Raw genomic sequence first — 26769 nt, forward strand, 5'->3', positions numbered from 1 at the left:
ATGCTATTGGTGTTTTTTTTATTCATCCTAAAGCAATACTGCTGTCACTAAAATGCCTGTTGCCCATTCTTATGTCAACTAAACAGAGCAAATAAACAAGTTTAACATTGCAGTACTACTGTTCCTTAATAAGCAGACATTCCTTTTCCAGTTAACCTAAGATCGTTTAGTAACAGTAAATAAAACATCATATTCTAAAATTTGTTTCTAATATTATGAGTTACAGTATATGTGACTCTCACATGTTGGTCTAACAGATTAATTAGATGTTACTGTAGAGCCAGACAGTAAGAATATTCCAACAGAAAATGTTTTGTAATTTTAAGCCTTCGATGTCAGCAGTAGGTGAAGCACATTTTCCTGCGTACACACAGCTCTGCTTAATGCAGACAAATGCTTTAAAATTACTGCACACAAGACAACATCCACATCATTTACATCTACCAAAGTATACCAGCACACCCACTGCTGCAGGAATTGATCCAGACAGCTCTACATAGCTGATTTGAGTCTTCACCGTATTAACACACTGTTTTACATTAATACTGTGACTGTGTTCAGGCAGCTGGAAACTCGCTTAGGCTTCTATTCTGGTGCAGGAAAAGACTAGTAGGGTGCAGACCCTAATGAGTTTGCATTTCACGACATCATCATGACTCGTTTGCATTTAGCAAAGATAACCAGATAACCAAATTGCACAGATCTGTGGTTGCTTGACCTCACAGCAACACAGTAAATTGCGCTGAGAAGAAATTCCAGTTCCAGGTCCAGTCTAAACTGCATTATCCTCGGCAGCTGGTACCATCTACTGAAGACACACCTGCTTTTCAGACAGCAAACTGCTGTTCTTTCAAAGTTAAAATGAAAAAGAAAAATGACATTCTCTACTGGGATAAAACGTTCACAGGCAGCCCTCGACTACCCTGATTATTGTCTCTCTCTCAACACAGGCGATGCATGCACATGTGACATGTTGATTCAAATACATCAGCATTTCAAGTACTCTGTAACTTCAACATTTAACTGTGATTGGAGGCTGCTTATGACGTACAAGTTCGTTTGGGAAAATGCTGTGGAAGGCCGACTAATCCCTGTGCTATACCACAGATTATGTTCTCTCCAGGACACAGAGCTTCATCCACCTCATTCTGTAGCACAGCAGCACCATGCCAAACCTGTATCGTCTGGTAATGCTATTGCTGTACTGTCAAAAATACTCTCTGTACACTCTATGCTAACATTCTGCCTGACTTGCAACCAGCTCATTTTAGCACACAAATTGTAGGTTTAATCATGAATATGTTACCAGTCGCATACTGTTGGGGGGTGGGGCAGGCAGAATTAAATCCTTGACTGAATGAGCAGTCTTTTGTTCCTAACAATCCTCACAAAGTCTTGAAATCTGTCCCCTTGCCTCAATCACAATTCTGTTTTTTTTTCTTCATTCCAACACAAATTCGACTCTAACAGCTGATCATGCCTCCCCGCCAAACACACACGCGTGTGCAAAATCCACATGTCACAGAGCAACACGCACGCGGACCCCGCCCAACAGAATTTTAGCGAATGCCTCTTTCTACGTTGTACTGTCATTCCATGTGAGAAAGAGGGGGAGAGAGAGAGAGAGAGAGAGAGAGAGAGAGAAGCAAAAGCCAGCCTCTCTGAAAAGAACTGCTCGCCTGCTGGGGTCCTGAGCCGTATCAGCTGATGCTCTCAGTGTAACCAGAGGAGACAGCAGAAACAACAGCGGCACGCTCTAATGTTACTATCTTTAACAAGCCAAGCCACACACACACATACGCACCCACAGAAAACACATAGAAGACGCACGGGGAGACGGGAGACACACATACTCTCACACACATACGGACACACGGACACAGGCTTCGGACACACATGCTTGCTTGCACATTGAATACAGAATCACGCACATGACAGTGGCTTGCAACAGACACTGGGCATCAAGAAGGCATTTCAGTGGCAGGCTCCCCAGGGCTCAAAGCTTGGATACTAGGACCAGCTATTCCAGAGAAGACCCTTTTCTTCATCAATTCAGCTTCATCACAGACAGTTCGGAGGATTAACAAACTGCAAATGACTTGATTTTTTCAAAGCTGGAGTCTTCTGTTATACATACAGAACTGAGAGGATTAAACGATCATTTCTTCCCTTATTCATTAAGACCCTGATGTTTTTTAACAAGGAAAAATAAAGTCTCCCAGTTCTGGTGACCAAATTAATGGGATACGGTGAGTGTTTTATTTTTTTTGCTTGTTTGTGAATGCCTGAATGAGGGAATAATATCCAAACTGATTTGTATGGCAGTCTCAGACATTGCAACAGTGCTGTACTAGTCTGCTTAGCACTTAAGCACGAGTCGTGTAGAGGTTAACACATAACGAAATCTGAAATAAAAGGCTCCAGGTAACCCCCAATAAAGTGTGGTAATCAGGATTATTTTTTAATGTCACGGTAATAAAATCAAGGATCTGTCTCTGGATTTTGTTGTAAGCTAACAGTACATTAATCAATCTTTCTGATTGTGATCAGTGGCAGTCCTGGAAATTGCATTATGAAGATTAATGGTTTTTAGTCCTTGGTAATCAGCTAAAGTAAGGCTGGATCTGTGTGAAAATGCATTTCTATCAGTATTGAATGGTAGATTTGTGCTGTGGTGTGTGCTTTTATTTTCTGATGTAATGAGACATATGAACAAGTACTGTGAATGAGCATCACTGACAATAAGTGTGTACTGATGTATGGGCATCTGTGACTGCTCAAAGAGAAGCAGCTATCCTGCTGTCGACACTTTTAATAATTGAGAATTGCTATGAATATTGATAGGAAAAATATAATCTTCATTTATATTCAGGCTAGAAAGCCCTTGAGTGCATGTCATTTGTAACTTCAGTGTATAAGAATATGACTGTTACGTAATAATTTTATATTAAAGGCATCATGACAAGCAGAGTTCTGTTCAAGGTGAATTGTATGAAATACATAACTGTTGCACATATCGCCTCCAAAGCAAGACAGAATGCTACATGAAGAGCGTCAATTATTTATTAAAACAAGCTCAAAGCTTTTGTTCTTACCATCTCTTTGTTCCTCATTGTGGTTTGTAATTCAATAACTTTTCAAAATAATTTCCTCCCGAGTCTGGCTCATGCAAACAGTTTGACACTTGATCTAACTGGCATTTGACTCACTGCATATCATTTACTGTATACAAATACACAAAAAAGCCAACAAAAGAATAAATGAAAATATAAAAAAAGCTAAATGAATAAATATATTATATGACATTCTTGAATTACAGAAAGGTCTCTTGCTTGTAAGTGTGGGCTGAACTTCAAACTGCAGATAACAAATGATGCCTTTTTTGGAATTAAAGGACAAGCCTTAGTACAGTGTATTCTTCCAATCAAGCACAGCAGAATTTCTGCCTAAATGCATGCATGTATGTGCTTTTCAGTGCAGAGCCAGCCACAAATACGTGGTTGCTATTCACGTGTTAAATGCGTGTGAAAACAGGAATAGCTGAAGGAATGACATCTGTAACAAAAAAGAAATATCTTTGCACAGCAAGCAGTGAAAGGTGCAATTATCCTGAACCTTATACACACACATGTTCGTTATTTAATCACATCAAACATGTATGAGTATAAATATTCTGCATTGATGTGTTAGGATCTTTAAGATAAGCAGCTACTGTATATCACCCTGCAAATCCTTTAACAAATATTAGGATGGACTATCAAAAAATAAGTAACAAACTTATCAGATTTTTATTAAATCAACAGACAACATATGGCTCTACATGTTATATGTATACTATTGTATTGTAATTGTATATGTATACAGAGTGTAAAGTGCAGTTTTGTTCAATGCTGTGGTTTCTTTGGTTTTTGTGATTGCATGGAGTGTGGATTACAGCACAGCACTGCACTTTTTAAGATATCCATTCCTTTGCTTTCTTGTGCAGGTGTGTCACGCCTTTATGACGTAGGCAGTACTGTGTGCTCTATATTCATATGACATAAACAAACCACTGTTCAGGAGCAGTTTCAGTACCATTATTATCAGCTTATCAATTTTTAAAATGTAATATACAGTATACAGTACATATTTACTTTGGTGCATGCATGTTTAAATCAAAGAAAGTGTTTTTCACTTCTGTCAGAGTATGGCACAGTATGCTCATCATTTTGAATAATCTATGCATGTTACAAGTAACTGTTCAATCACATTGCATTTGTTGCATACTGCATCAATGAATGGAATCCCTTTACTGTCTCTTTTTATAAGAGTTGTTCAACACGATGCTTTATGGCCTAATGATTTAACAGAACATTTCAAAGTGCCTATGCCTGAAATCGTGCTAGATTTACATGAGTAGAAAAAAAGAACATTTTCAAATCAGAAGAGTTAAAAAAACATTGTGTCCACCTTTTTGCTTGCCTTCAAGAGTCTGTAAGTAGAGAACAAAGCCTCTGAGGATTTTGTTAAGGATAAGCATGACTGGTTTCTAAACAAAAGTAAGATTGGAGCACACATTCAAATTTTTCTGAATGCAACAGAGTGGCTGTCATGTTTCCTGCTTGAAATATCCAGTTGCAAGGTCATAGGCTGTAAGAGGTCATGGTGCAACAGCATTTGGACTACACATCTCAGATACTGGCTTGTGGAGAAGATCCAAAAAAGTCTTAATGATCTGACAGAGGATAAATATACAAAGTTCTGGATCACAAAATGTGCAAAACTAATTAATCACCACTTTAAAAGCTCATTTAGATGGTCTATGGGTAGCATGACTGTTGATGCTGGCAATCAAGTAGGAGCAACAAGAAGATACTTCATAAAAGAGCTTTGGAGATTCAGTGAAAACGATTTAAGGTGGACATGATGCTTTCAACCTTAAGTAGGTACTCTCAAAAAAGGATGCCATATACGGAAGGCCCCATCAGGAGTGGGAAAGGGATAAGCACTAATGCCCAATACCAGAGAACAATGTATACCCGTTTTCTGTTGACCAGCAAGTGCAGTATAAATAGACTGTTTCCATGCAACATAATACTGCATGGATTATTGAAAAATAATCCACTTAGTGTAACCCTCTGCCCTGATCCCCTCTCAGTTTCCTGCATTTCCAGGTCCAGGGGTAAAGGTTTGTTGTTCATTTAAAGCGATCACATCACATGAAGTGTTACAGATCGAAACTCACCAAGATTGTAGGGGGACTCAATGATGAAGAGTCACCATGGAGTAAAGGAAAAACTGTTCATGAAGGCAACATTTGCATCGTAGATATGATTTAGCAACCATGCTGTCTGCTCTCAAATCAATGTCCAGGGAGATTTTGTGAAGAGCACTCTGTTTTCCCATCAAGAGGTCTTTCAGTTAGTTTTGTTGATCCCAAATTCTTTAGACATCTTGATGTGAACCCATGGATATGTATTACGTAGGGTGGTATGCAGACCACAGCCCAAAACTGGGTAAAGGCAGAAATTTAACAAGCCCATCAGAAACTTTACAGAACTTTAAGGGCTTTAAAGGGGATTTACAGAAAGTGTAAGGGGTTTCTGACTATTTCCCTAACACCTCAAGCCTGCAAAGTAAGCAAATGTTTTTGTTCCCAATCCAAAAACTTCTTAATCTTCAGTGGCTGACTCTCAGAATGACTAGTTGATGCTGGTTATCTTCATGAATGAGCTCTGAGAAGCTCTGAATACCAGGATAGAGTTTGAAAAAGCAGAAAGGTTAACACTGTACAAAACCAGGTTATTTACTGTAGGTGTTTATGGTCTATCCATAAAAAAAGCAAAGTCTGGAGACATCTGTCACAGATCTGAACATATTGCCAGTTTCTTACATTGGCAGTCGCAGTAGTGAGAAGGTGCAAACTGAATCTTATTCAGAACTGAAAACATATGAAAGCTCAAAAACTGAATAAAAACAGCCATTTTTGTGACATGTTTAAAGATCAGGCTGTGTATACTTCAGCTGCACTGAAAGGAGAACCAGCATCTTAAAGCAAAAGGAAATAGGTCAGATTACCCTTACAAATCACTGAGGTGCTTGGCTACCCTTCATAAAACAGGACATTGCATGGCAGGTGCTCTCTGGCAACAATAAATCTGACTTACTGTTTGGCAGTGGGGGATCAGGAATAAGCCTGCTCAACTGCAGTTTGCTTCTGTACTCGACACTTAAAATTCCTTCGACTGCTTCCCCCCACCAAGTACCGCAAACCACTGAGTTCCATGAACACCTCCATTCTCAGCTCTTATTATTTTCTTCTGCCTAATAAGCATGTCCCCAGTCCCCATTAAAAAAGCAGCATTGCTTTCATGGAATAGTAACATATCATATAATTAAACTCTCAGACAATGCTGAAATAATACCCCCTAAATAACTGCATTCTTGGACTCAGGGAACTGTTACCATATATCGCAAACCGAGCAGTACAAACTCTGCTCTCCCCTTCCCCCAAGTGCTGTCGAGAACAACACTGCAGGCCCAGAGCTCCTGTGTTGCCACTCTCAACAAACAAATCTCATCACAGCTTTTGTAAAACAGACAGCGGGGTATCTGCCTCAAAGGGGCCTGTGCAAATATTTTTGCAAACCGCTATCACCCGTACTGATACATTATTTATGCCATTTAAAACGCTGAAGGGGTATTTTTGCGCCATTGTTCCAAGTTATCCCCATAGTTATCCTTAATTATCCTCAGTCTGTACAGCCCGCCTCAGTCGCCCTGTGTGCGTGTCTGTCTGTGTGGCTGTGAGTGTCTGCTTGCCAGTGTGTGTCAATTTAATCATTTCCTCCGGAGGTGGTGAGGAAGGCATGATCAGAATTAGATATCAAGCTACGCACAGCATTACTGTATATATTGAGGCCTGTCTGCAGAAAAAAAAAATGAAACACATCTGCTGAAGTTGAGAACACCGAACAACTAGCTTCTTGTGATGATTGTTTAAAATCTGAACGATCCAGAACAATCTGTTGTTGTTTTTTTCCAGGACTGTTCCCGGACTAAAGATCATTTGACTTTTACGGAGTCAACCACAAAGGCGCTCTCACCTTGTCTCCTGTGGTGGCAGCAGTGTGGTCATGCCACACTGATGTGAGGCCTGCGGTTGAAGAACATCATAGCAATAGTCATCTGACATGGGGCACCAAGCTGGGCCCTTTCAGCTACAGCAGGGAAAACCTGCGCAAACTCTGAGCGCCCCTGGTGAGTACCGAGGAGTGGTTGCTGTTACTCTTTCCTGCCCTCTATCTCAGAGTAAAGATTTGAACGCACAAGATAAATAGAACCCCGTAAGGAACAAGACAAAGCACCAGAGACTTTAAACCGACATGCCTCATCACTGAAGGAGTGCCAAAACTCTGAGATTACTCTATTAATGCAGTGAAAGTTGACAAATCTATTCTTCTGTCTTTGATGTCAGTGAAGAGCTTTTTTATTCTGTGGTACTGATGACTGCATATTTCTGCTGTATATTCTAAAGCTGATATGCTATTTGAGGACTTTAAAAGTATGTCTTTAGGAAATGTAATAAAATTCAAGTTCATTAGTCAAGGAAGCTGGAATTTTTTTTCTCTTCAACCACACCCACTCTGAAATCATTCCCTGCTTGGACAGATCGTGACAACTTTTTTTTTTTCACTGTCAGATAACGTTAGAAAGTGATTGCTAATCACCAACACATATTTGACTCCTAGCACTTATTCTTACAAATATCAATGACACTCTGTCTCATCAAGAGGACAGATCTCACGAACGGACACTCGGTGAAGAGGAAACCACCTGCAGATTAGATCTTTAAAAAACATATCACCTTGTTTCTTAACACGATGCTTTCTTAAAAACAACAATAATATACACATGCATACAGTATGTGATGAGTCTTCCCCAGAGAGTTTGTATTCTGGGCAACAGACATTGTGTTGTATTTTTCTACTTGATGAGACTAAGCACAAATGAGTTCTTGTGAGAGAGCTCAGATTTAAAAATAGTACTTCACATTTGTACATTTTCAGTAGTAAGTACCCTCTTTGATTAATATTACAGCAGACAGGTTAATGCATCTGTAATCTTTTTCTGTTGGCTTGCATTAGGATAAACACAGTTTGTGGTTCAGCGAATAAAGTATTGTACCAGATACTGTATATTTGGAGTTGAGTCTGCTAATGTTACACAGAACATACTAAACTAAGAGTGCTCTTGTTGGTGATTTTACTTGTTTAAATAAGGTCACTGCTGTATTAGTGATGGTGGGAGTGTTACAGGGGATATTCTTACAAGTTTCACAATGATCTGTCATGAAAAGAGGTTTTAAAAATGAAGTCTGATGGGGTTTTTTCCATTTTTTTTAAATCTGAACTTTTTCTTAGCTTCAAAAAAACAGGGCCCTATCTGGTAACAGCTACCATAGCTACGGCTCTGTTTGCAGTGATTGCATGGTGATGGAGAGATGGAGTCGACTTTTGAGTGGGATAAATATGAGTGAGAAGCATCTGAGCCCACAGCTCCACTCAGAAAGAGAGTGTTTTTAGCAGTTAAAAAAAGAAAAATCTCCAGGGCCTCCACTCTGTAGCCTGTCATACAGTAAGAGTGCTCTTCTGTGGGAAGTTTCATTGCACCCCACTATTCACACACCCCATCAGGAAACTCCCTCAGTTGTCAACCACATGTGCATTCCAGCTGCTCTCTGAGCTGAGTCACAATTTGTCAGCCATAGACGTTTTACAGTGCCTAGATTTTTCTAACTTCACCAGCATTAATGGACCACAGTCTTCCACCTCTCTCACAAATACACTCTTCTGTAAGACCCCAAGTGAAACTTTCTTAGTATTTGTACAGGAATACTGCCTGTGACTATGGCAGTGGAAAATAATACATGTTAAATAAGGTTAAACAAAGATGGGGACTCGGGCAAACAAAAGATTCTACCAGAGATTTCCCAATAGTATATTTACTGTACATTGCAAATTGAGGTGAAAAAAAAAATTGTTTAATTTTTAAAAATTAGATCAGATTGATTAGGAGGGGGGCGGCAGGGCAGCACAGTGGTACGCATTGCTGTCACACAGCATTGGGACCCTGGATTCAATTCCAGACCTAGAGTGCTATCTGGCCAGCAGCCATATCACTCAGCAACTCACAACTGGCAACCCACTGAAGCTAAGCAGGTGTGAGCCTGGTCAGTACCTGGATGGGAGAAATCCTGGGAAAAACTAAGGTTGCTGCTGGAAAAGGTGTTAGTGGGGCCAGCAGTCAATGTGGGCCCTAATTCCCCAGTATAGTGACGGGGACACTATACTGTAAACAGGTGCCGTCCTTCAGATGAGACGTAAAAGTGAGATCCTGACACTCTGTGATCATTAAAAATCCCAGGGCGTTTCTCGAAAAGAGTAGGGGTGTAACCCCGGCGTCCTGACCAAATTTCCCATTGGCCCTTACCAATCCTCTCCTAATGGCCTCCTAATAATCCCCATCTATGAATTGGCTCCATTACTCTGCTCTCCTCCCCACTGAGAGCTGATGTGTGGTGAGCGTTCTGGCGCACTGTGGTTGCCGTTGCATCATCCAGGTGGATGCTGCACATTGGTGGTGGTGGAGGGGAGTCTCCATTACCTGTAAAGTGCTTTGAGTTGAGTGTCCAGAAAAGTGCTATATACGTGTAAGCAATTATTATAATTATTCATCTGTATAAAGTTTGTATCTTCTCCACATGCTTGTCCAGTGAAGGGTTCAGGCTTAGGCCTGTAGGCCAAAATTATTCATCATGCAGGGGAAAATGATCTTGCTAAGCACCACTGAGGTGTTTTGTGCTTCAGTTGGATTGCAATGCAGTTGTGACCTCTGTCACTTGCCTGGAACCTGTAAGCTAGTTGAGTTGTCAGTGAGAAATGCTCCAATGCTCCAGTCCAAGCCAGTTCTTCTCTGTGAACAGTGACATCTACATTACAGTACATGAGAACATAGCAAATGGGCCTGATATTACAATACATGGAGACAGCACATGCGACCCTCATTTCACAATTGTACAGTAGAGCTGGCCAAAAAAAAACAGGTGAATTAATTTTATATATATTCCAAATAACTGCTGATTGACTGTATTGTCAGTCTTTGAAACTCTACTGCATACACCAAAACAATCTTTAACGATTGTCAGTTTAGAAATATCAAGGTCTGTCTGCGTGGAGTTTGTATGTTCTCCCTGTGTTCCCGTGGGTTTGCTCTGGGTGCTCCACTGTCATACTACTGTCCAAAGACATACGGGAGTGCACGACACTCTTGATTTACATCGAAAGCAGTTACACAGTCCCACAGAGAGCAAAACATACCTTCCTACAGTATATGCCTATCCTCCAAAATAAATGAAAAACCAGCAAGCCTCTTATCTCTCTTGTTTAATTATAATGCTGTTTAGAAACTTCATATCATCCAAAAAACACTGGCAATTAACTGGTAGGTTAATTGGCTTCTGTACAAATTGGCCCTGGTGTGAGTGTGTGCGTGGCTGTGTCAGTGTGTGCCCAGTGATAGACTGGCATCCCATCTACAGTGTATCCTGTCTTGTGCCCATTGTTTTGTGGGATAGGCTGAATTGGATAAGCAGTTATTGAAAGTGACGATGTGATGATGAAATAGCGAGGCAGTTTCAATAGACTGCTCTGTCAGACTTTAAAAGGAAGCCAAAGTAAATCAAAATTGATAAAATATTTCACATCCCATTCAAACTTGTGCCACTACCCGACAAGACCTTGGATGCAGACTAGTGTACGTCTTTGATATCTTTATCAAGTACAGGTATATTTCACGAGGAATGACAAACACCCAAGAATTAGATTGTGGCTTAACCAGCTTGACTGAGGGCTTGTCTCCTGGCCACAGGACAAGGAGGTGGAAATGGGGTGGATGTGGGATGCAAGAGAGAGAGAGGGATCTCATAAGTGTTTACAGTATAGCATTTGGGAGAGGAATGGATTTTCAGGAGCGATTGCTAATTACTGACAGCTGAGTCCAATTGAACTTGGTTGGTGTCATCCCTCCCGAACTTTTGTTATAAACTCCACTTAAAAGACAGAGGCAAGCCACTGTGAGGTTATAAATAATGTATGCTGTTTACCACATTAATAATTAAAAAAAAGAGAGATACATTTCCATAAATTAGTGCTCTTTAATCTGAGTGCTGGTGCTCAAGTGACTTATTTCTGGGTGTTTCAGTCTAATCTATTTTAATCTTCTTTCTCACTTCCCTCCCCCAGAAAGCACATGCACACACACAAACAGTTCCTCCAGCCACTGCTTGTGATTTATTCTACTTTTTAAAGCTGACGTGATTTCCACACCACATATAATGTCGCTAGTGAAAAAGCTTTGAACAAAGTCTAGGCGAGCAGGTGATGAAGGCTGCCAAGGAAAACATATTGAAGATTTCAATCTGACAATGGAGATTGCTGATGACTTAATGTGTTTTTGTTGTTTCAGTCGTGGCATTATTTACTTTATTGGGGGATTAAATGACTAGATATATACTAAATAATCTCCACCTCGTAACTGAGAATGGTTGAGATGATCTGTACAATTCCCAATAAACAAGTGTTAGGAGCGCAATCTAATTTTATTTCTCTGAACAAGAAAGAACATATTTACCTAGTTCTGTTGAGTGCCTTTACTTCCTGAAGAGCTCTATAACACAATGAACGACTTTACCTGCTGTCTTTTTGTGTCTGCTCTTCTCCTCTGTTAAAAACATCAGACTGCACGACACTCTTGATTAACTTTGAAAGCAATTACACAGTCCCACAGAGAGCAAAATGTACCAGCCGATATGCCTACCCCCAAAATAAATGAAAAACCAGCAAGCAGCAATGCACTTATCTATCTTGTTTCAGTATAAAGCTGCATTATAAATGGAAACTTCATATCTTCCAAAAACACTGGCATGAAAACCAAGGAGATTACTTTGGTATACAGCAAGACAGGGAAAGCTTCTTCCAAAAGAAGCTGGTAGCCCTTATTTCTTCTGTTGAACGCTACTGACCTCACAGCCTGTTACTGTAGTTCACTCAGTTCACTACAGTAATGTAGTATTGTGTCACCTACCGTATGAAAAAAATTCAGCGAACAACCTAATGGAAAGCCACTTTGACCTGGTTGTGCGTCATTCTTTTTAATTTTTAAAAAAGCATTCCATGATGTGATGTGCTGGCATCGGGCTGCGTTTCATATGACGGGGTCTTTGAGGAGAAGCGAAGTTGAAGTGTAATGCCATACGAACTGTCTATAATTTCCATTGCTCAAATTACCAGGTGGCGCTGAAGTAACAATGAGTGAAACTTGCTGGCTGGAATTTGAAAGCTAAAGGAGCAGAACCTCTCTTAGTTATTCCATTGCATTGCTAATCAACCATCCTGCAAACCATTCTGAGACACATAATTATTAAGTAGACCAAGAGGGTCTTCTGCAAGACAGAAAATTTACTGTATAACTGAACACTGGAGATCTGATTTAGCCACAGGAAAAAACACCACATCTGCCAGTTAGAGTACGTCACCTGGAACCTGTCGAATAAGACACTGTTTTTCATTGGAAGCATATATACAGTAGCTGCCCATTACTGTGAATTCAGTATACTTTAGTGTTCAGTATGCAAGTATAAAGAGCAGCATTGATATGCACAATTTTATGTTGTGCATATTCATATTTTCTTAATTATTTTATAATTACAAAATAATAAGAAGAAAAAGACACAGGTATAAAACGTTTTAAACTTTGGGCCTAGAAACACAAAGTTTTAGGATTTTTGGAGAAAAATTAATGGAAAATAAAAAAGATTCTGAAAGAAAATTTTTCTTTTATGTCAGAGGCAATATATCAGTCTGTAGCTGGAATGAAGCCTGGAGTTCTCCAAAGATATCAGTGTCAAAGTCTTGATTTTAATACAGGAAAAATAAAGAACGGTTAAAATCATCCTCCCAACAGACATTTTTTGGTACAACTATTTGCAGGATAGCAAAATAATACTAAAAAATGTTACTGAAGAAATACATTTTTGAAAAACAGACCGAAAGGGGCAGTTTAACACAGTTTTGCAGAGAGCAGGTTCCCTGTGAAAAGATTCTCAGTTTTGAAAGATGGCATATGATTTGTGTGTTTGGGTTCTGAACTTCATATGTGGGAGGTTTGGGGTTCAGATCTGGCTTGCACTGTTCTTATTCCTTGGACAAGGTACTTCATTCAGATTGCTTCAGTAAAAAACACAGCTTGTTTAAATGAAAAATAATTCATGGCACTTTAAATACATAAAAATAATAAAGGATGCACTTTATGACACTATAGTTACAGTATTGTTACGTTATATTTCTGTTGTCCATTTTGAGTGTCCATTAAGGGTTTGTGTACTCATTGCCGGGTTAATGATTTTTGTAGTTATTTATGGGTTAGTTATTTTAAACTGTTTGTCTGTTGATCAGCAAAATAATGGTTTTATTTGATATTATTTTGGGTGGCATGCTGGGGTACTGGTTATCATTGCTGCCTCACAGGGTTTGGGGTGTCTTTGTGGAGTCTGCATGTTCTCCCCATAGGCATGTGGGCTACCTTGGGGTGCTCCAGTTTCTTCCCCCAATCCAAAGACATACTGATAGGTTAATTGGCCTAAATTGTGCAGTTGTAAAAACAGGCCATGGCGTGAGTGTGTGCTTGTGTATTGTCTGTGATGGACTGGCGTCCTGTCCAGGATGTATCCTGTCTTCCATCCATTGCTTTCTGGGATGGGATCCAGGCCAGGCTGTGACCCTGAATTGGATAAGCGGTAAATGAAAGTGATGGGTTGTGAGGTGAGAATATAACAGTAAGAAACTGTGATTGTGTTTTGACAGGCTTGGGCTTCCTTGCAAGCCAGTATGGGTGGTCAGAAAATAGATGTGTGAAGGGATTATTTTGTTTTCTTAGCACATTCTAAAAACAGCCCAGATATAATTCTTTATCTAACCATCCATTATGCGAAAGCTACATAAACTGAAAAGGGTTGAAGCACATGAGAATATATGTTCTTAGGATAAATGGTAGAACTGAGATCTTCTCCCCTGGCCAGGACAGCAAAGTATTACAGGGCCATAGAAATAGGGACAATTTAGAAAAAAAATCATATCTAGCCTAGCATATCTTTTGAAGATGAGAGGAAACCAGGGTACCAAATCAAACCCCAGGCACCTGCTGAGAGATCTGTAACCCCACACAGACAGACATCTGAAGCTTTAATTAAACTCTGGATCACGAAATGGTGCTCACAGCCACCCCACTATGCAGTCCCCTTCTTTTATAAAAGGTAACTCCGATTTTCTTGGCTGCTCACATAACATCACAACAGTCAGCTTTTTTTTTGTTTGGAAAAAGAGAGGAGAGGCATAGAAGAGATTCCCCCATCCTGGACATCCAGCTCCATACAATCAAAGTGTTATTCCAGAAATCTTTAAAACACTGACCAGTTCAATGACAGCTCATCTCTACCAATGTGAACCCTCATATTTTAAGAATGAAATAATCGGAAGAGGTTTAGAACACGTGCTGAATCGATGGCCCTTGAGAGCCCAGCCAAAGCCCTGCGGTGTGGAGAATCACACAGCAATTGTCATTTCTGCAAACTGGCATTTAGTTTCTTCTGCTGATTTCTCCTTTGCACGTTGCACTGCATGGGAGGCCCAGGTGGAGGGTGGCTGACCAGGCAGCTCCATTAGAAGCCCACTCATTTGGTGGAGAGCACAGTAATGCGTGGTGCTTGCCAAAGCTCCCAGAAACTCTGGCAGCTCTCCGCTACCTCCCCCTCCTGTGTGCTTGACAGTCACGACTCAGACACCCCCAGATCTAGACTACAGGTTGTGATTATTTTATAGTGTGTGCTCACCACTGCATTATTATTATTACTATTATTATTATTACTACTACTTTCTTAGTAATTAGTTATTTTAAAAAAGGAAAACAATACTGTATCTGTGTGGATTTGGACAGTATGTTCTCCCTGTGTTCACCTTGGTTTCCTCTGGATGCTCTGACTTCCTCCTACAGTCCAAAGACATACTGGTAGGCTAATGGGCTTCTGCGAGAATTGGCCCTGGTTCGAGTGTGTGTGTCTGTTTCAGTGGTGCACTGGGATCCCATCCAGGGTGTATTCTGCCTGGCACCTGCTGCTCACTAGGTTATTCTGGGGCTCCAGTGCAGCCCTGTATTAAATCAAGCGGTTGGAAGATGGATGCCTGGAAGTACAAAACTTTAAAATCAGCCAGCTTTTGTGAAATGCTTAGAAATAATCTGACTAATAAACATTCTATTATTATGTTATTTCATTAATCGAGATCAGTTCTTGATACTCACTAATATTATGTTATTATATTTTGGTTATAAGGAACAGCTACTTGTACGGTTTTGCAACTTAATATCTTTAAGTTGTCAAGAAATTAAGGCTGTGAAGAAGAGAAGAATTACTTCTGTTGAAACTTAATTGGATCAATTTAACACTTTTCTCCCGGGTGAGGATCTATGTATAACTTAAGGAGACATGCAGGATCTGAGAATCAGAACTCAGAATCCCAGCTCTAAACCAATGTGTTTACTGGAAATTATATTTTGAATCATTTATGTACTTTTTTAAATATTTCATGTTTAAACGGGCATTGTTAATAGGATACATCGAAAGCCTCCCTTGACAGAGATGTGACCATTTCATTTTTTAATTATAAGATATGCAAACATATACAAAAAGAGACAGAAAATGTCTCCCTATTTATTGCATAAATGCACAAATGTCCTTAGGAATTACACCTGTATAAGAAATAAATTTAATCCTGTGTTTCTCAGAGTGATGTGAGTAGCTTTACCTTCTTGTTTCCCGGGTAATTAATGCATCAAAGCTTATTATTCTTATTAACACAAACCCATCATTGCTGATTAAGGCTGTGTTATCAGGGGCTTTCTCTGCCTGTTTCAGTGCAGACAGAGGAAGCTGCGCCACTGTATTCTCATTCCCTTTCTCTACATTGTTCTGTTTGTGCAGTGCTCTTCTGCCTTCTGGGGATTCTTTGTTGCCTAGCAGAGACGGTGTGCTGCTGTCCTGAGCCATGCCGCTGTAATAACAGTGAGGTGGACTGCAGCGACAACGGGCTGCTCTCCCTCCCAGCCAACCTGCCTCTCAACACCAAGAGCCTCCTCCTCTTCAACAACAAGCTGAGCGCGCTGCCCCCCGGAGCCTTCTCCAACCTCAGCTCCCTGGAGAGCCTTGACCTGTCCAACAACTTCCTTGACAACTTGCCTCCCGCCCTCTTCAGGGAACTGGGCAACCTGTCGGAGCTTGTGCTGCGCAACAATAGCCTCACTGTGCTGGACAAAGACCTCTTCCAGAGTCTTCCGCGGTTGCGGCAGCTCGACCTGTCCATCAACGGTATCTCCCAGGTGCCCATTGGTCTCTTGGACGAGCTGAGGGAGGTGGTGTGGCTCTCCCTGGCCAACAACCGGCTTCATGCCTTGGAGAGAGCCGCTTTTGAGCCCCTGGTCAGCCTGCAGTTCCTGCAGCTCGGCGGCAACCCCTGGGAGTGTGACTGCAACCTGAGGGACTTCAAGCACTGGATTGAGTGGCTGCTTTACAGAGGTAAGTAGCGGCAGCAAGCAAAATGAGGAAACTTTCAATAGGGCATTAGTGTCCAAACTCCAGTGCATGTGGAGGGGAAGGACCCCCAATAGCAACAAAAAACCCATGTTATCGCCACGTGTCTGAACCTTTGGAACAGGAAGTGTCCCTCCAGTGTCCCTCAAAATACTGTATTATTTAAAATTTGTAATTAGTAATTTGCTGTTTGTTGGTGAAGGTGAGCTAGCTACACACATGATAGATCTATATCCCAAACCTGTAATTTGTACTGTTTTGCCTGAGGCACTTTATTACCACCACAGATCGTGAAGGGCATGATGGAACATTTTCTTCCTCTCTTAATTAGCCCCTGATGTTGTACATTTACTCTGCAATCTGTTTTTTGAAGGCTGGAAAGCAAATTAAAAAAAATATATCACTAGAAACCCTAGATTGTCGCATGTTAAAAACTGTCAAGGTGCTCCTTTCATTTAGTTTTCCGACAAAAGCTGTTTACACTGCCTGCCAAATTTAGGTCCTGCCTGCAGAGGTGCTGTGACCCTAAAGTGGTTCCAGGCTACTGCTGAAGGACCTTAGTGTGTCATCCTCAGCAACGTGACTGTGTGCTCCCTGGTGCACAAACTGCTTCCACTCTCTCTTGGCCTCTGGTGTTACTGTCAGAGTGTGTTCAGAAATGATAATTGGAGTTGAGGCTGTTCAGCTGTTTTCTTTGAGCATGGACTGTGTATGTGCATGTGTACGTACATATTCATGCATTCTATTTATAACAGATTTGCATCTCATTTAGGCAGCCTGTGTTTCTTAAATATGGCACTCAGTCTTGAGTCATTCTTGGGACTCAAAACATTTTGTCTGGGTTTAAACCGTCTTGAAACATTCTGAAAAATGCTGAAAGGCTAGATACCCTGCCAAACTGATTCTCCTGATTTTAATTAATTTTCCATTTATTTCCCCTTAAACAATCAGTTAAATCCTTTTCAGTTTAATATACTATAACTTTCACAAAACGTTCTTCAAAAGTAGTGGTACCAGTTCCTTCAGAAGAGAAAAAGTATGGCTGCACATTTTATACCTACTGTATCGAATGCTTACTGTACGTAACGAAACATAACTTCAGGCATTTTGTACAATAAATACATGCATCGTAAGTACATCCTTTTATGCCTGTTTTGGGAATGGCAATGATTGATTTAATTTTGGAATCAGGTTACTTCCTTTGTATCCATTTTTTTAAACAAGAATATGCCTTTGTCTCCTCTAGTACTTCTGGAGTCCGGTAACTCCACTCTTGACCTCTCATAGCAGCAAAAATGGATCTGCTTGACCTGTCTCAGTGAGGCTAAACAGATTTTGGTATCCTTTGCGTCTGCCTCCTTTATTGGTATCTGTTGCATCTGCTATCTTTATTGCAAGGTACTTCAGTTGTACTGTAAGTGTGTTTATCTTCACTTTAGGTGCCCTTTCATAGAAACACAGACAGGGGTACCACTAATGGCTGAACTCAACTGATTGACAATATCAAGGCAATGTAGAATTGTGCTCAGACTGTGTTCTGTATGATCTGTTACAGAAAGATATTTCACAGTTCTTAGCCTTCAGTTCAGACTGACTAGCTAAACTTGAGAAAATGATCACTTGGTTTGCCTGCACAACCCCTCATTCAACCATCAATCAATGAACACACTCCTTTAGTCAGAAAAGTCAATTAAGAGCTTTCAGTATCTGTCTGGCTGCAAACTCTCACAAAACCGAAGCCGTCAAGCAATTTCAGAGACAGTATTTCTCCTGAGGTGAGTGATGAAAGGATGATGTGGAAGTCGATTCACCAAATGAACACAAATGATCTTCCAATACCTCTTGTATTCTTACAGAAAGCACAGAGAAGGATACAGGAAAAAAGAAGTAAGAAAATGATTCGATTATTTGGATTGCATGTTTTGGGAGGTAGTTTAAATTAGACTGAGATGAATAACGACTACAATTGAAGACAAGCCATGAGACTGTCTATTGATTATTCAGCACTCTGTAGGAAGAAATGAAAGAAACTGAGTCAGCTGGCAAAGGAGTAAAGGAATTCTTCACACATACCACACACAAATATCAGCGAGGAACAAAATTCTAATTGTGTTCCTGGGTCTCTAATCTAATGCCGAGGATTAGGTAGTTCCCTGGACTGAGTTTTTCAAATCATTTTTGATTTTCGACAGCTGAATCAAATCCTGTCATAGTCTCCTCTGGCTAAAAAACTTCCATGCATTACATTATTTAAAGACTGAGAATCATACTGGTCTTTCCGAAGCACTGCTATTGATACAGTATGTTAAACGAGGTCTTATGCAGGGTATATTAATATTAGGTTTTTATTTAACATTATTTTTTTCTATCAACGTATTGAACATTAATTACAACTTCTTAACTTATCAACCCTTTTGTTTCCTTTGTGTTTCTTTCATATTGCACCCAGGCGGGAAGATTGATGCTGTGGACTGCACCCTCCCCAAGGACCTGCGAGGTCGTGACATCCGCACTGTCCCGGTTGAAATGTTCAACTACTGCCTGCACCTGGAAGATGAGAATGGCTCCGTGTCAGGGGGGGCTAGCGGTGGTGGTGGGGCCCCATGCAGCAGAGGGGCTGTGCCCGTTGCTCAGCCCTCTGAGAATCTCCCTACCCCGGCTGTGATACCTATCCCTGAATGCATGCGGCAGCGGTACCGCCCCGTCAGTGTGCGGCGAGCCATCGGCACCGTCATCATCGCCGGGGTGGTGTGCGGGATCGTCTGTATAATGATGGTGGTGGCAGCTGCCTACGGCTGCATCTACGCATCCCTGATGGCCAAGTACCAGCGGGAGCTGAAGAAGAGGCAGCCACTCATGGGGGACGGGGATGGAGAAGGCGACCCGGAAGACAAGCAGATTTCCTCAGTGGCTTAGCCAGCAAGAGAAGAGACACAGGGTGGCGGATAGATGGGATGGCGGTGGGGGACAGAGCACCTCAATTGTTTTGGTTTTCTACCATTTTGTCTCTTTCTCCTTCTTTTGTTAACATCCCCGTGGAGGAAAAGAGAGGTTTACTTTTAACCCTCCTCTGCACCCACCTTTGCGCTTTCCGTTTTTTTTGTTGTTGTTCCTATCTTTTCTCAAGATAGGAGATAAAGAGTTCAGACTCCTCCTCAGTTACTGGCTTGGGTCCAGTTAGGACATGTACAGTACAGTATGAAAGGGCAAAGGAGTCTGTAACTCCAGCGTCAGTGAAATGAAAGCATCTGGCTGCTGCAACAGAAGCCCTGAGACCTGCCGTTCTGCATTCGCTCTTGCTATGCTGTAAATGAGTCCATTCATTTCCGAGGAGTCCTTCTTCTGTGATCAGCCCGCGAGTGAGCGCACAAGCACTTTAATCCGAGGACTTTGGCTCTTTCGCTTCCCTGCTCCTCTTTGGTTTCTACCCTCGGAAGGGAACTTGGAATTTCAAAAGACCTGAGACACTGAGTGACCTTTTCCTGCTTCTTCTGATATAAAATCTGTGTGGATATATCTTGGCCACAACTCTCACCCAGGTGTTTACAGTGATTCATTTTTGTTTCTTAGCGAATAGAAACCAACTTCTGATCATTTCCAACGGTTGAAGAAAAACAATAATTTTAACAGGATTATATGTTTCATACCCTTCTTTTTTCTTTTATTTTAACAATATCTAAATCTCTCTCTATATATGATATGATGTGTTGTATTAACCTCTCTGTCCTTTACCATGACTGTGTTTTTTTATTCTGTTTGGCCAATGTTTTATCTGTGTGATTGTGTTTAGGAGTGGCTAGAATCCTTTAAGAAGACGAATCTGTAGCTGAATCCAGTTAAGGGAATGTTTTGTTGTGTGTATTAGAACTATTTATATCCACAATTTCTTTTTTCCCGAAAGGAGTTCGCAGCCCACTTTACAGACTTCTGGAAGGATGTGAGCCACATTATCTGGTGAGCATAGCTGGATATTCTAAAGCCAATCACGCATACTGAAAACCCATAACTACCAGTTCTACTGTCACAGGGACCTGGAAATGCTAAGCTACTAAGCAGGAACTGTGACAGCTTTGGTTGAAGATGACAGCACACATTTGCAGCATCAATGTTTGTAGCTCTTAGTTGGATAAATCCTATTTTGACATTTTTGACAAGTACATTTTTTTCAGTAACCAGTATTACCATGTTTCCTCTGCATTTTTACGATAAACTAAGGTTAACAATTTTTCTCTTCTGTGGAATAATTCTTTTTTAGTTGTTGTTGAAGCAGACAATCAGATGTAGGTGTTGGACCAACCTATATATAGTTTCCTATATCAGCAATGGAAAGTGTGCATAGGGAACATGCTTTTACATACAGCTTGCTTTCTTTTCTACGCTGCAGCATTGATTGCTTTAAAAATAAATCTTTTGGTTGATATTTCTTCGATTTGATTTTCAAAAGCTCAACAGCAAGCCCCTGCCCCCTTTTAAAACAAGGATTTAGATTTACAGTATTACATATTTTATCATGTTGATTAACAAAAAAATCGAAAATGGCAGAGAGAGGACACAAAAGGATTTTGTCAGCACATGACAGCAATAAAGAGCACAGTAGCCAGACAACAGACCAATCTCTCTTCACTTCATGAGCACTAAATCAAGCACAAAAGCACTGAGAAGTATAATAAAGATGGAATAATATTAAATGTACTGTAGATTTAGGCAGTACAACATTGCTGAAAATTTGGCACTGACAACACCCTCAAACGCAAGATTGGAGTAAATGGCATTTACAGTATCTACAAATATACTGAGAGGAAGGGATATTAAACACTATTTACAAAGCAATTCACAGGGAATCTAAACTAAAGCTTGGCTGCAAGCTCAGAGATTCATTAGCTATAATTGCACAGAAATAGTGGATAGTTATTGGAAGCCCCTGCCATATTCTCACCTAATAGTATGAAATTCTAAACAAATAGATTAGCTTCCCACAACAAAGCTAAATGAATTAAGTATTAACAGATGCTGAGAAAAAAAAAACAAATGAAGTGATTTATCTTTACTGAGACATCACCTCTTTGGGTATGTGCATTGTTTAATATAAGGAATAGAATGTTAAAGCTGTTATGCTACATAGTTTGAAATGGCTACCTTTTAGGACCTAAGGTTTTAAAAAAAATAAATAGAGACGTGCTGGGATGTTAAGTTGAAAAAAAAACGTTTTCGATAACAATTGAGAGAACATTAACATCTTAATACTGAAACCTTGAGTCCCAGTTTGAAAGAAGATGAAGTATTAATTTATTTGCAGAAAGTGAGTCATACAAAATGTACTTTACAATTCTAACATTTACAAAAATGTTAAATATTATAATACATTATGTTACTCAAACATACAGATAATAATCCATCTTAAATAGGGAACGTCTGATAAATTAATGATGAGAGGTGACGTTTGCTGAAGTGTGGGGTGCACAGCCCAATCTTGACCTGAGAGTTAGGCCTTGTCTTCCAAACTCATTAATGCAAATGGGATTTTTCTGAGTCTCACATTAGGCATGAAATCAACCTGCTGGAAAACGAGGGGAATAAAAATTCTCCCTATAGAATCCTTCATTAGGAACATGTGTTTGCGCTGAATTTAATTCAGCATATTCTGTGCCCTGTTATGTAAATACTCTACATTGTTTAACACAATTCTGGTAAGAAGGGGAATGAAAATCACCCTCAAGATAATTGATACTGATGTAACAGTCTCTGTGCTCTTACATGTTCACGTCGTAATAACCTCCTTGTCAGAAAGCTGCTTTCTACTGAGTGCAATGTGGTGTACTCTTGAAACCGGTGGAGTCACTATCCTCAGTGACAATAAAGATATTAACTCTCTAGGCTTTTCCGAAGGAAATCTGAAAGCTCTCCTTCACTTGAAAAAGCTGAAATAGCACTATCGACAGAAGCCCTCATTTGTAGTGAGAGAGTTGAAATCCAGCCTGGCTATACACATTATTTTACCGTCTAATTTATTGAACATTACATAATTTGGTGCCCATTCATACAGCTGCACATTTTACTGGAGCAATCTGAGTGAAGTACAGTACCTTGGCTCAAGAGTGCAAGAGTGCTCCAACTTTGCTCCAACTTTGTTTTTGAAACCCACTACCTTCCAGTTATGAAAATAGTTGCACAACGCATCATAAAAGGGGGCTTGTGTAGGCTGATCACATTTGTATTATCCTGTAGTTGCCCCTTTCTCTTTTCTGCATGTGAAAAGGTTGATTGTGCAGAAGACCTCAGAAACTGCAGTACTGGATAGGCACGAATCTTAATTTTAGTGTCGCAATGTCCCTGAAGCACAACATGAATAACCTGAATACTAAAAGCAAAGTGCAACAATGCTGCATGTTGTTGGGGGTAAAGAGTGATCTGTTTAATGAGGAAAATCTAAATTCGCCCTTTTCACTAGTACGTCTATTAATAAATAGGACACATCAGGTATAATCAATTGAGTTTATCCAGAAACTGCAGTTTATCCTACTAACCCGGCTGCCAACAAGGGGAGAAGAGCTACCATTTAACCCTTAAACAGACATATACCTGTTATTGGTTCTGTTTTATGAGTTCACAATTTTACTTCAATGTTGTTTTTAATCCACATCAGAAATTTAAAAATATATTGTAGAAAATTATGTTTGAGAAATATTTTAAAACTATATAAAAGTGCATATTATCGGATCCTAACTGCCTTGAACACGGAACTGTTCAAAACTATGCAGCTACATGCTTTACTGAAGGACAGACAGACCATTCTGCAAAACGTTACATTACTCACCAGTGTCCTGTCAGAAGTACAATTGTTAAAGTCTAAAAGCACTGTTTATCACAGAAACAAGTGACTTGACCACTTCACCAGAACTGTTATAGTATGGCAGGTACCTGAATGTGACCAAAAGTTGCTGAAGGACAACTCTGGGTGTTGAATCATATACAATGATACTTAGTGCAGTATCTGATGCAATGTGTGCATTGTAAAAACTGCTTCAATCAAACATGTAGTTAACATGCAGTGCTATTAATGTACAGCTTGTGCTTCATGCCCTAGACGTCAATGTAAATGAGGGTACTCATGCTTCAGAGACAGAAAACTGCCTTCCTAGAATGTGTAATACTGCCACCTCCAGGCCTCTGATAACAATGCACATGCCATAACGAACAGTACACAACGCATTCTCACACAATATGTAAACGTAGGGAAAAACTTATCAGCTTCCTTAAAATTTACTGATAATTTAAACTATGTGTACAGTATTCTGAGAAGTCTATATTTTATTCAGCAAAACCCTGCAATGTAAAATCAAAAGTCGTCTATTAGTGCAGCTTTATCTCTCCATTTTATACTTATGCTCACTGAACAAAACTAGTACTGTATTTTCTTGTAACCCATCATTAAAAGTATAGTATTAGCAGTATATACCACATGTCTCATTCTGTACTGCTATGCATTTTTTCCAACATAATAATTCTAATGAATCATGGACTGAGGTGGACTCTCTACCTTTTAAAGAAAACACATAAACAAAACTCTCCAGTAATGACTCAAAAGAAACTGCGTGGAAACAGTAAAATGAAAAGTTAACTTTACTGGCTGATCTAAAGAAATTACACCACACCAGGCTCCCCACTAGGCCTCTCACACACGTTCTTTAAAGAGGTGAGAGCTCAAGAGTCAGTACAATAACACATCTTCTGATAACATTCTGGCTGGAACACTACATTAGCTCCAGTGCTGCTAACTCCTGTTAAAGCTCACTCAGTCATTTAGTTTCTAGGTAAAAAAATAAGCAATCTATCTCACCCACACATTAACAAAACTGGGCACCTATTATGATTCATGAAGCTTACTTCAGCTGAAAATCCAGATGGCAAAGGGCAGAATTATTACAGATCTGAAAGGGGGCATTGTAACAAAATTGATTGCATCCATCATCATAATAATGACATAGATGATAATGTTGACGTTTTGTGTGAAATGTATCTACATCTATTTCGAGACGTTTGAAATATATCCTAATGACCCACCAAGTATCCTGCAATGCATGATATTTTGAACAGCAGCTCTTTTGGTAAAGATAAAAGCACAGCAAACAAAGATGATATGCTCAGCCCTGTGTTGGGTCATAGATAACCTGTAAACTAAGAAGGCAATCTGACCCAGAGCTCTGCATGACTTAAAAAAGTGTTCACCTTTATACGACTCATTTTATTTATTTATTTTCAGTGGCATCCAAAGGATAATTAAAGCATTAAATCATTCTGGCTTTTCCATGATTTAGACCACTTTCATTTCAAAACTGTGTGAAAGCATCCATATGTGTTGGGAGAGTTGAGGTAGGTCACACCCTTTGACTAAGAGCTCTCACTTTATGTGAAAGTAACAGTTTCTAAATGTTAGTTACCACCTCTTTTCTCTAATCCTCCTCAACATTAGTTAGACTTTTTTGAGTTCCCTTCCTGCTCCATCTTTCCCTTAAGCTTATCAATGCAATAATTCTTTAAACATCTGTGTAAATATTGTTGGTTTGTGAGTTAGCAGCTGAATGCGTGGGTGGAAAAGAGGAATGGCTTCTGTGAGTTTACCTTTTTCTTCTACAATTATTTGAAAGGAATATGGAATGAACAGAACTGCTACCTTATTTTTTGTTCATGATTAAAAGCTGTTGAGATACTGTTTGTGAGCTGTGAAACAAGCATAATAAAGAATGTATTTCCTTACCTTGCTGTCTTTAGTTAAGAAAATAATTATGATTGAATTGGGCTTATCTGTGGAGAAGATGAATCTTCTTTGTCTTCTATGACTATAATAACAGAACTATAACAATTATAATAAGCACGAAATAGGTGAAGGGGAACCCCATATCTTAACTTCTGAAATTTATGCTATTTCAAAAGACAAACAACAGGACTTGATCTTGTGCAATGTCAATGTGAAGGTTGAGATAATTATTTTCTGGTCTTCATAAATACAATACATCACAATTGCTGCAGCTGCCTTCAGTTGACAATAATCCTATTGCATTGAATTTTGAAGCAATTCAGTTTTTGTGAGACAGAGTACCTTGTGCATAGGACAACATGCTGGACACTTCAAGCTTTTATCTTATCTTATCTTGAATGCATATACAGTAAGTGAAATAGTTTATTTAATTCATATTATTGTTTAATTTATTACAATACTGTGTTATTACAAAAAGCTGTAATTACAAGAGCTTAATGCTCATAAGCCTGGAAGTGATCAAACTGATGTTGCAAAAAAGGTCTTTGTTTAATTTTAATGATACTTCCGATTCTCTACAGCATGGCAGAAAACGAAGCAGCTAACTAGGCTTATTCAAATGCAGTAGTTATTTCATGTTAATTTCATTGGAAATACGTAGTTCCCTGCAATTTTGTAAGGCACTTTATACAAATGATCACATGGTAAATGGCCCATTGTTCACACAGGTTCACGGTGTAACCTGTATCTACTGTAATTGATGTTAGAGTGCAATCCAGATGGTCTTTTAAAACACTAAAGCTTAAGCATTGATAACACACATTATTGAATCACCAGTATTGCGTAATTAACTGTCACTTATTTGAGTCCTGAAGCTGACCTCATTAATACCTATTTTAATAGTCTTTTGTCAGTATTATTCAGAGCTTCCAAGAGCTACAAATCACTGTAAATCACTTCAATTTAATTAGTCTGCCCCTAATACACCTGTTAGTCCCAGAAATTAGTATGGTCTCTTTTCTCTAAACTGCATCTAGTGTAATTTCTGGGTCAGACCTCAGTGGAGATTTATCCATGATTCATATCTAATTTTGACTCAATTTTTCAGCAGTGTGGCAGTAATGTGCCCCTGCCATAAGAAGATGATTTTTATACCATTTTAGTACTTAATTAGATCCGGTTACACAGATCTTTTGTATACATTTGTTAAATACTAGAAAGTATAAAAGAAGAGTAGTTGTCAAAAACATTAACTTAAAGGGCAATGAGCTATCCATGGTGCTGATTCGTAAGTAAATTCTGCAAGTAATGAACGAGGATCTCATATCATATTCTA

The 26769-nt window shown here is 39.7% G+C and overlaps 2 protein-coding genes across 8 annotated transcripts in view; one reads left to right on the forward strand and one right to left on the reverse strand.

The window, feature by feature from the left end:
* LOC148654510 (voltage-dependent calcium channel subunit alpha-2/delta-4-like) overlaps positions 1-26769 on the reverse strand; it is a 201842-nt gene that overhangs the window by 87381 nt on the left and 87692 nt on the right. The window lies entirely within an intron of this gene.
* On the forward strand, positions 1623-25432 carry lrtm2a (leucine rich repeat transmembrane protein 2a). Its single transcript, XM_088646810.1, has 4 exons — positions 1623-2249; positions 7025-7239; positions 16073-16663; positions 19128-25432. The coding sequence occupies exons 2-4, from the start codon at positions 7173-7175 to the stop codon at positions 19592-19594; spliced, it is 1125 nt and encodes a 374-aa protein (XP_088502936.1). The 5' UTR covers positions 1623-2249; positions 7025-7172; the 3' UTR covers positions 19595-25432.

Source organism: Lepisosteus platostomus, chromosome 9, assembly GCF_059453375.1.
Source record: "Lepisosteus platostomus isolate fLepPlt1 chromosome 9, fLepPlt1.hap1, whole genome shotgun sequence".
Lineage (NCBI taxonomy): Eukaryota > Metazoa > Chordata > Actinopteri > Semionotiformes > Lepisosteidae > Lepisosteus > Lepisosteus platostomus.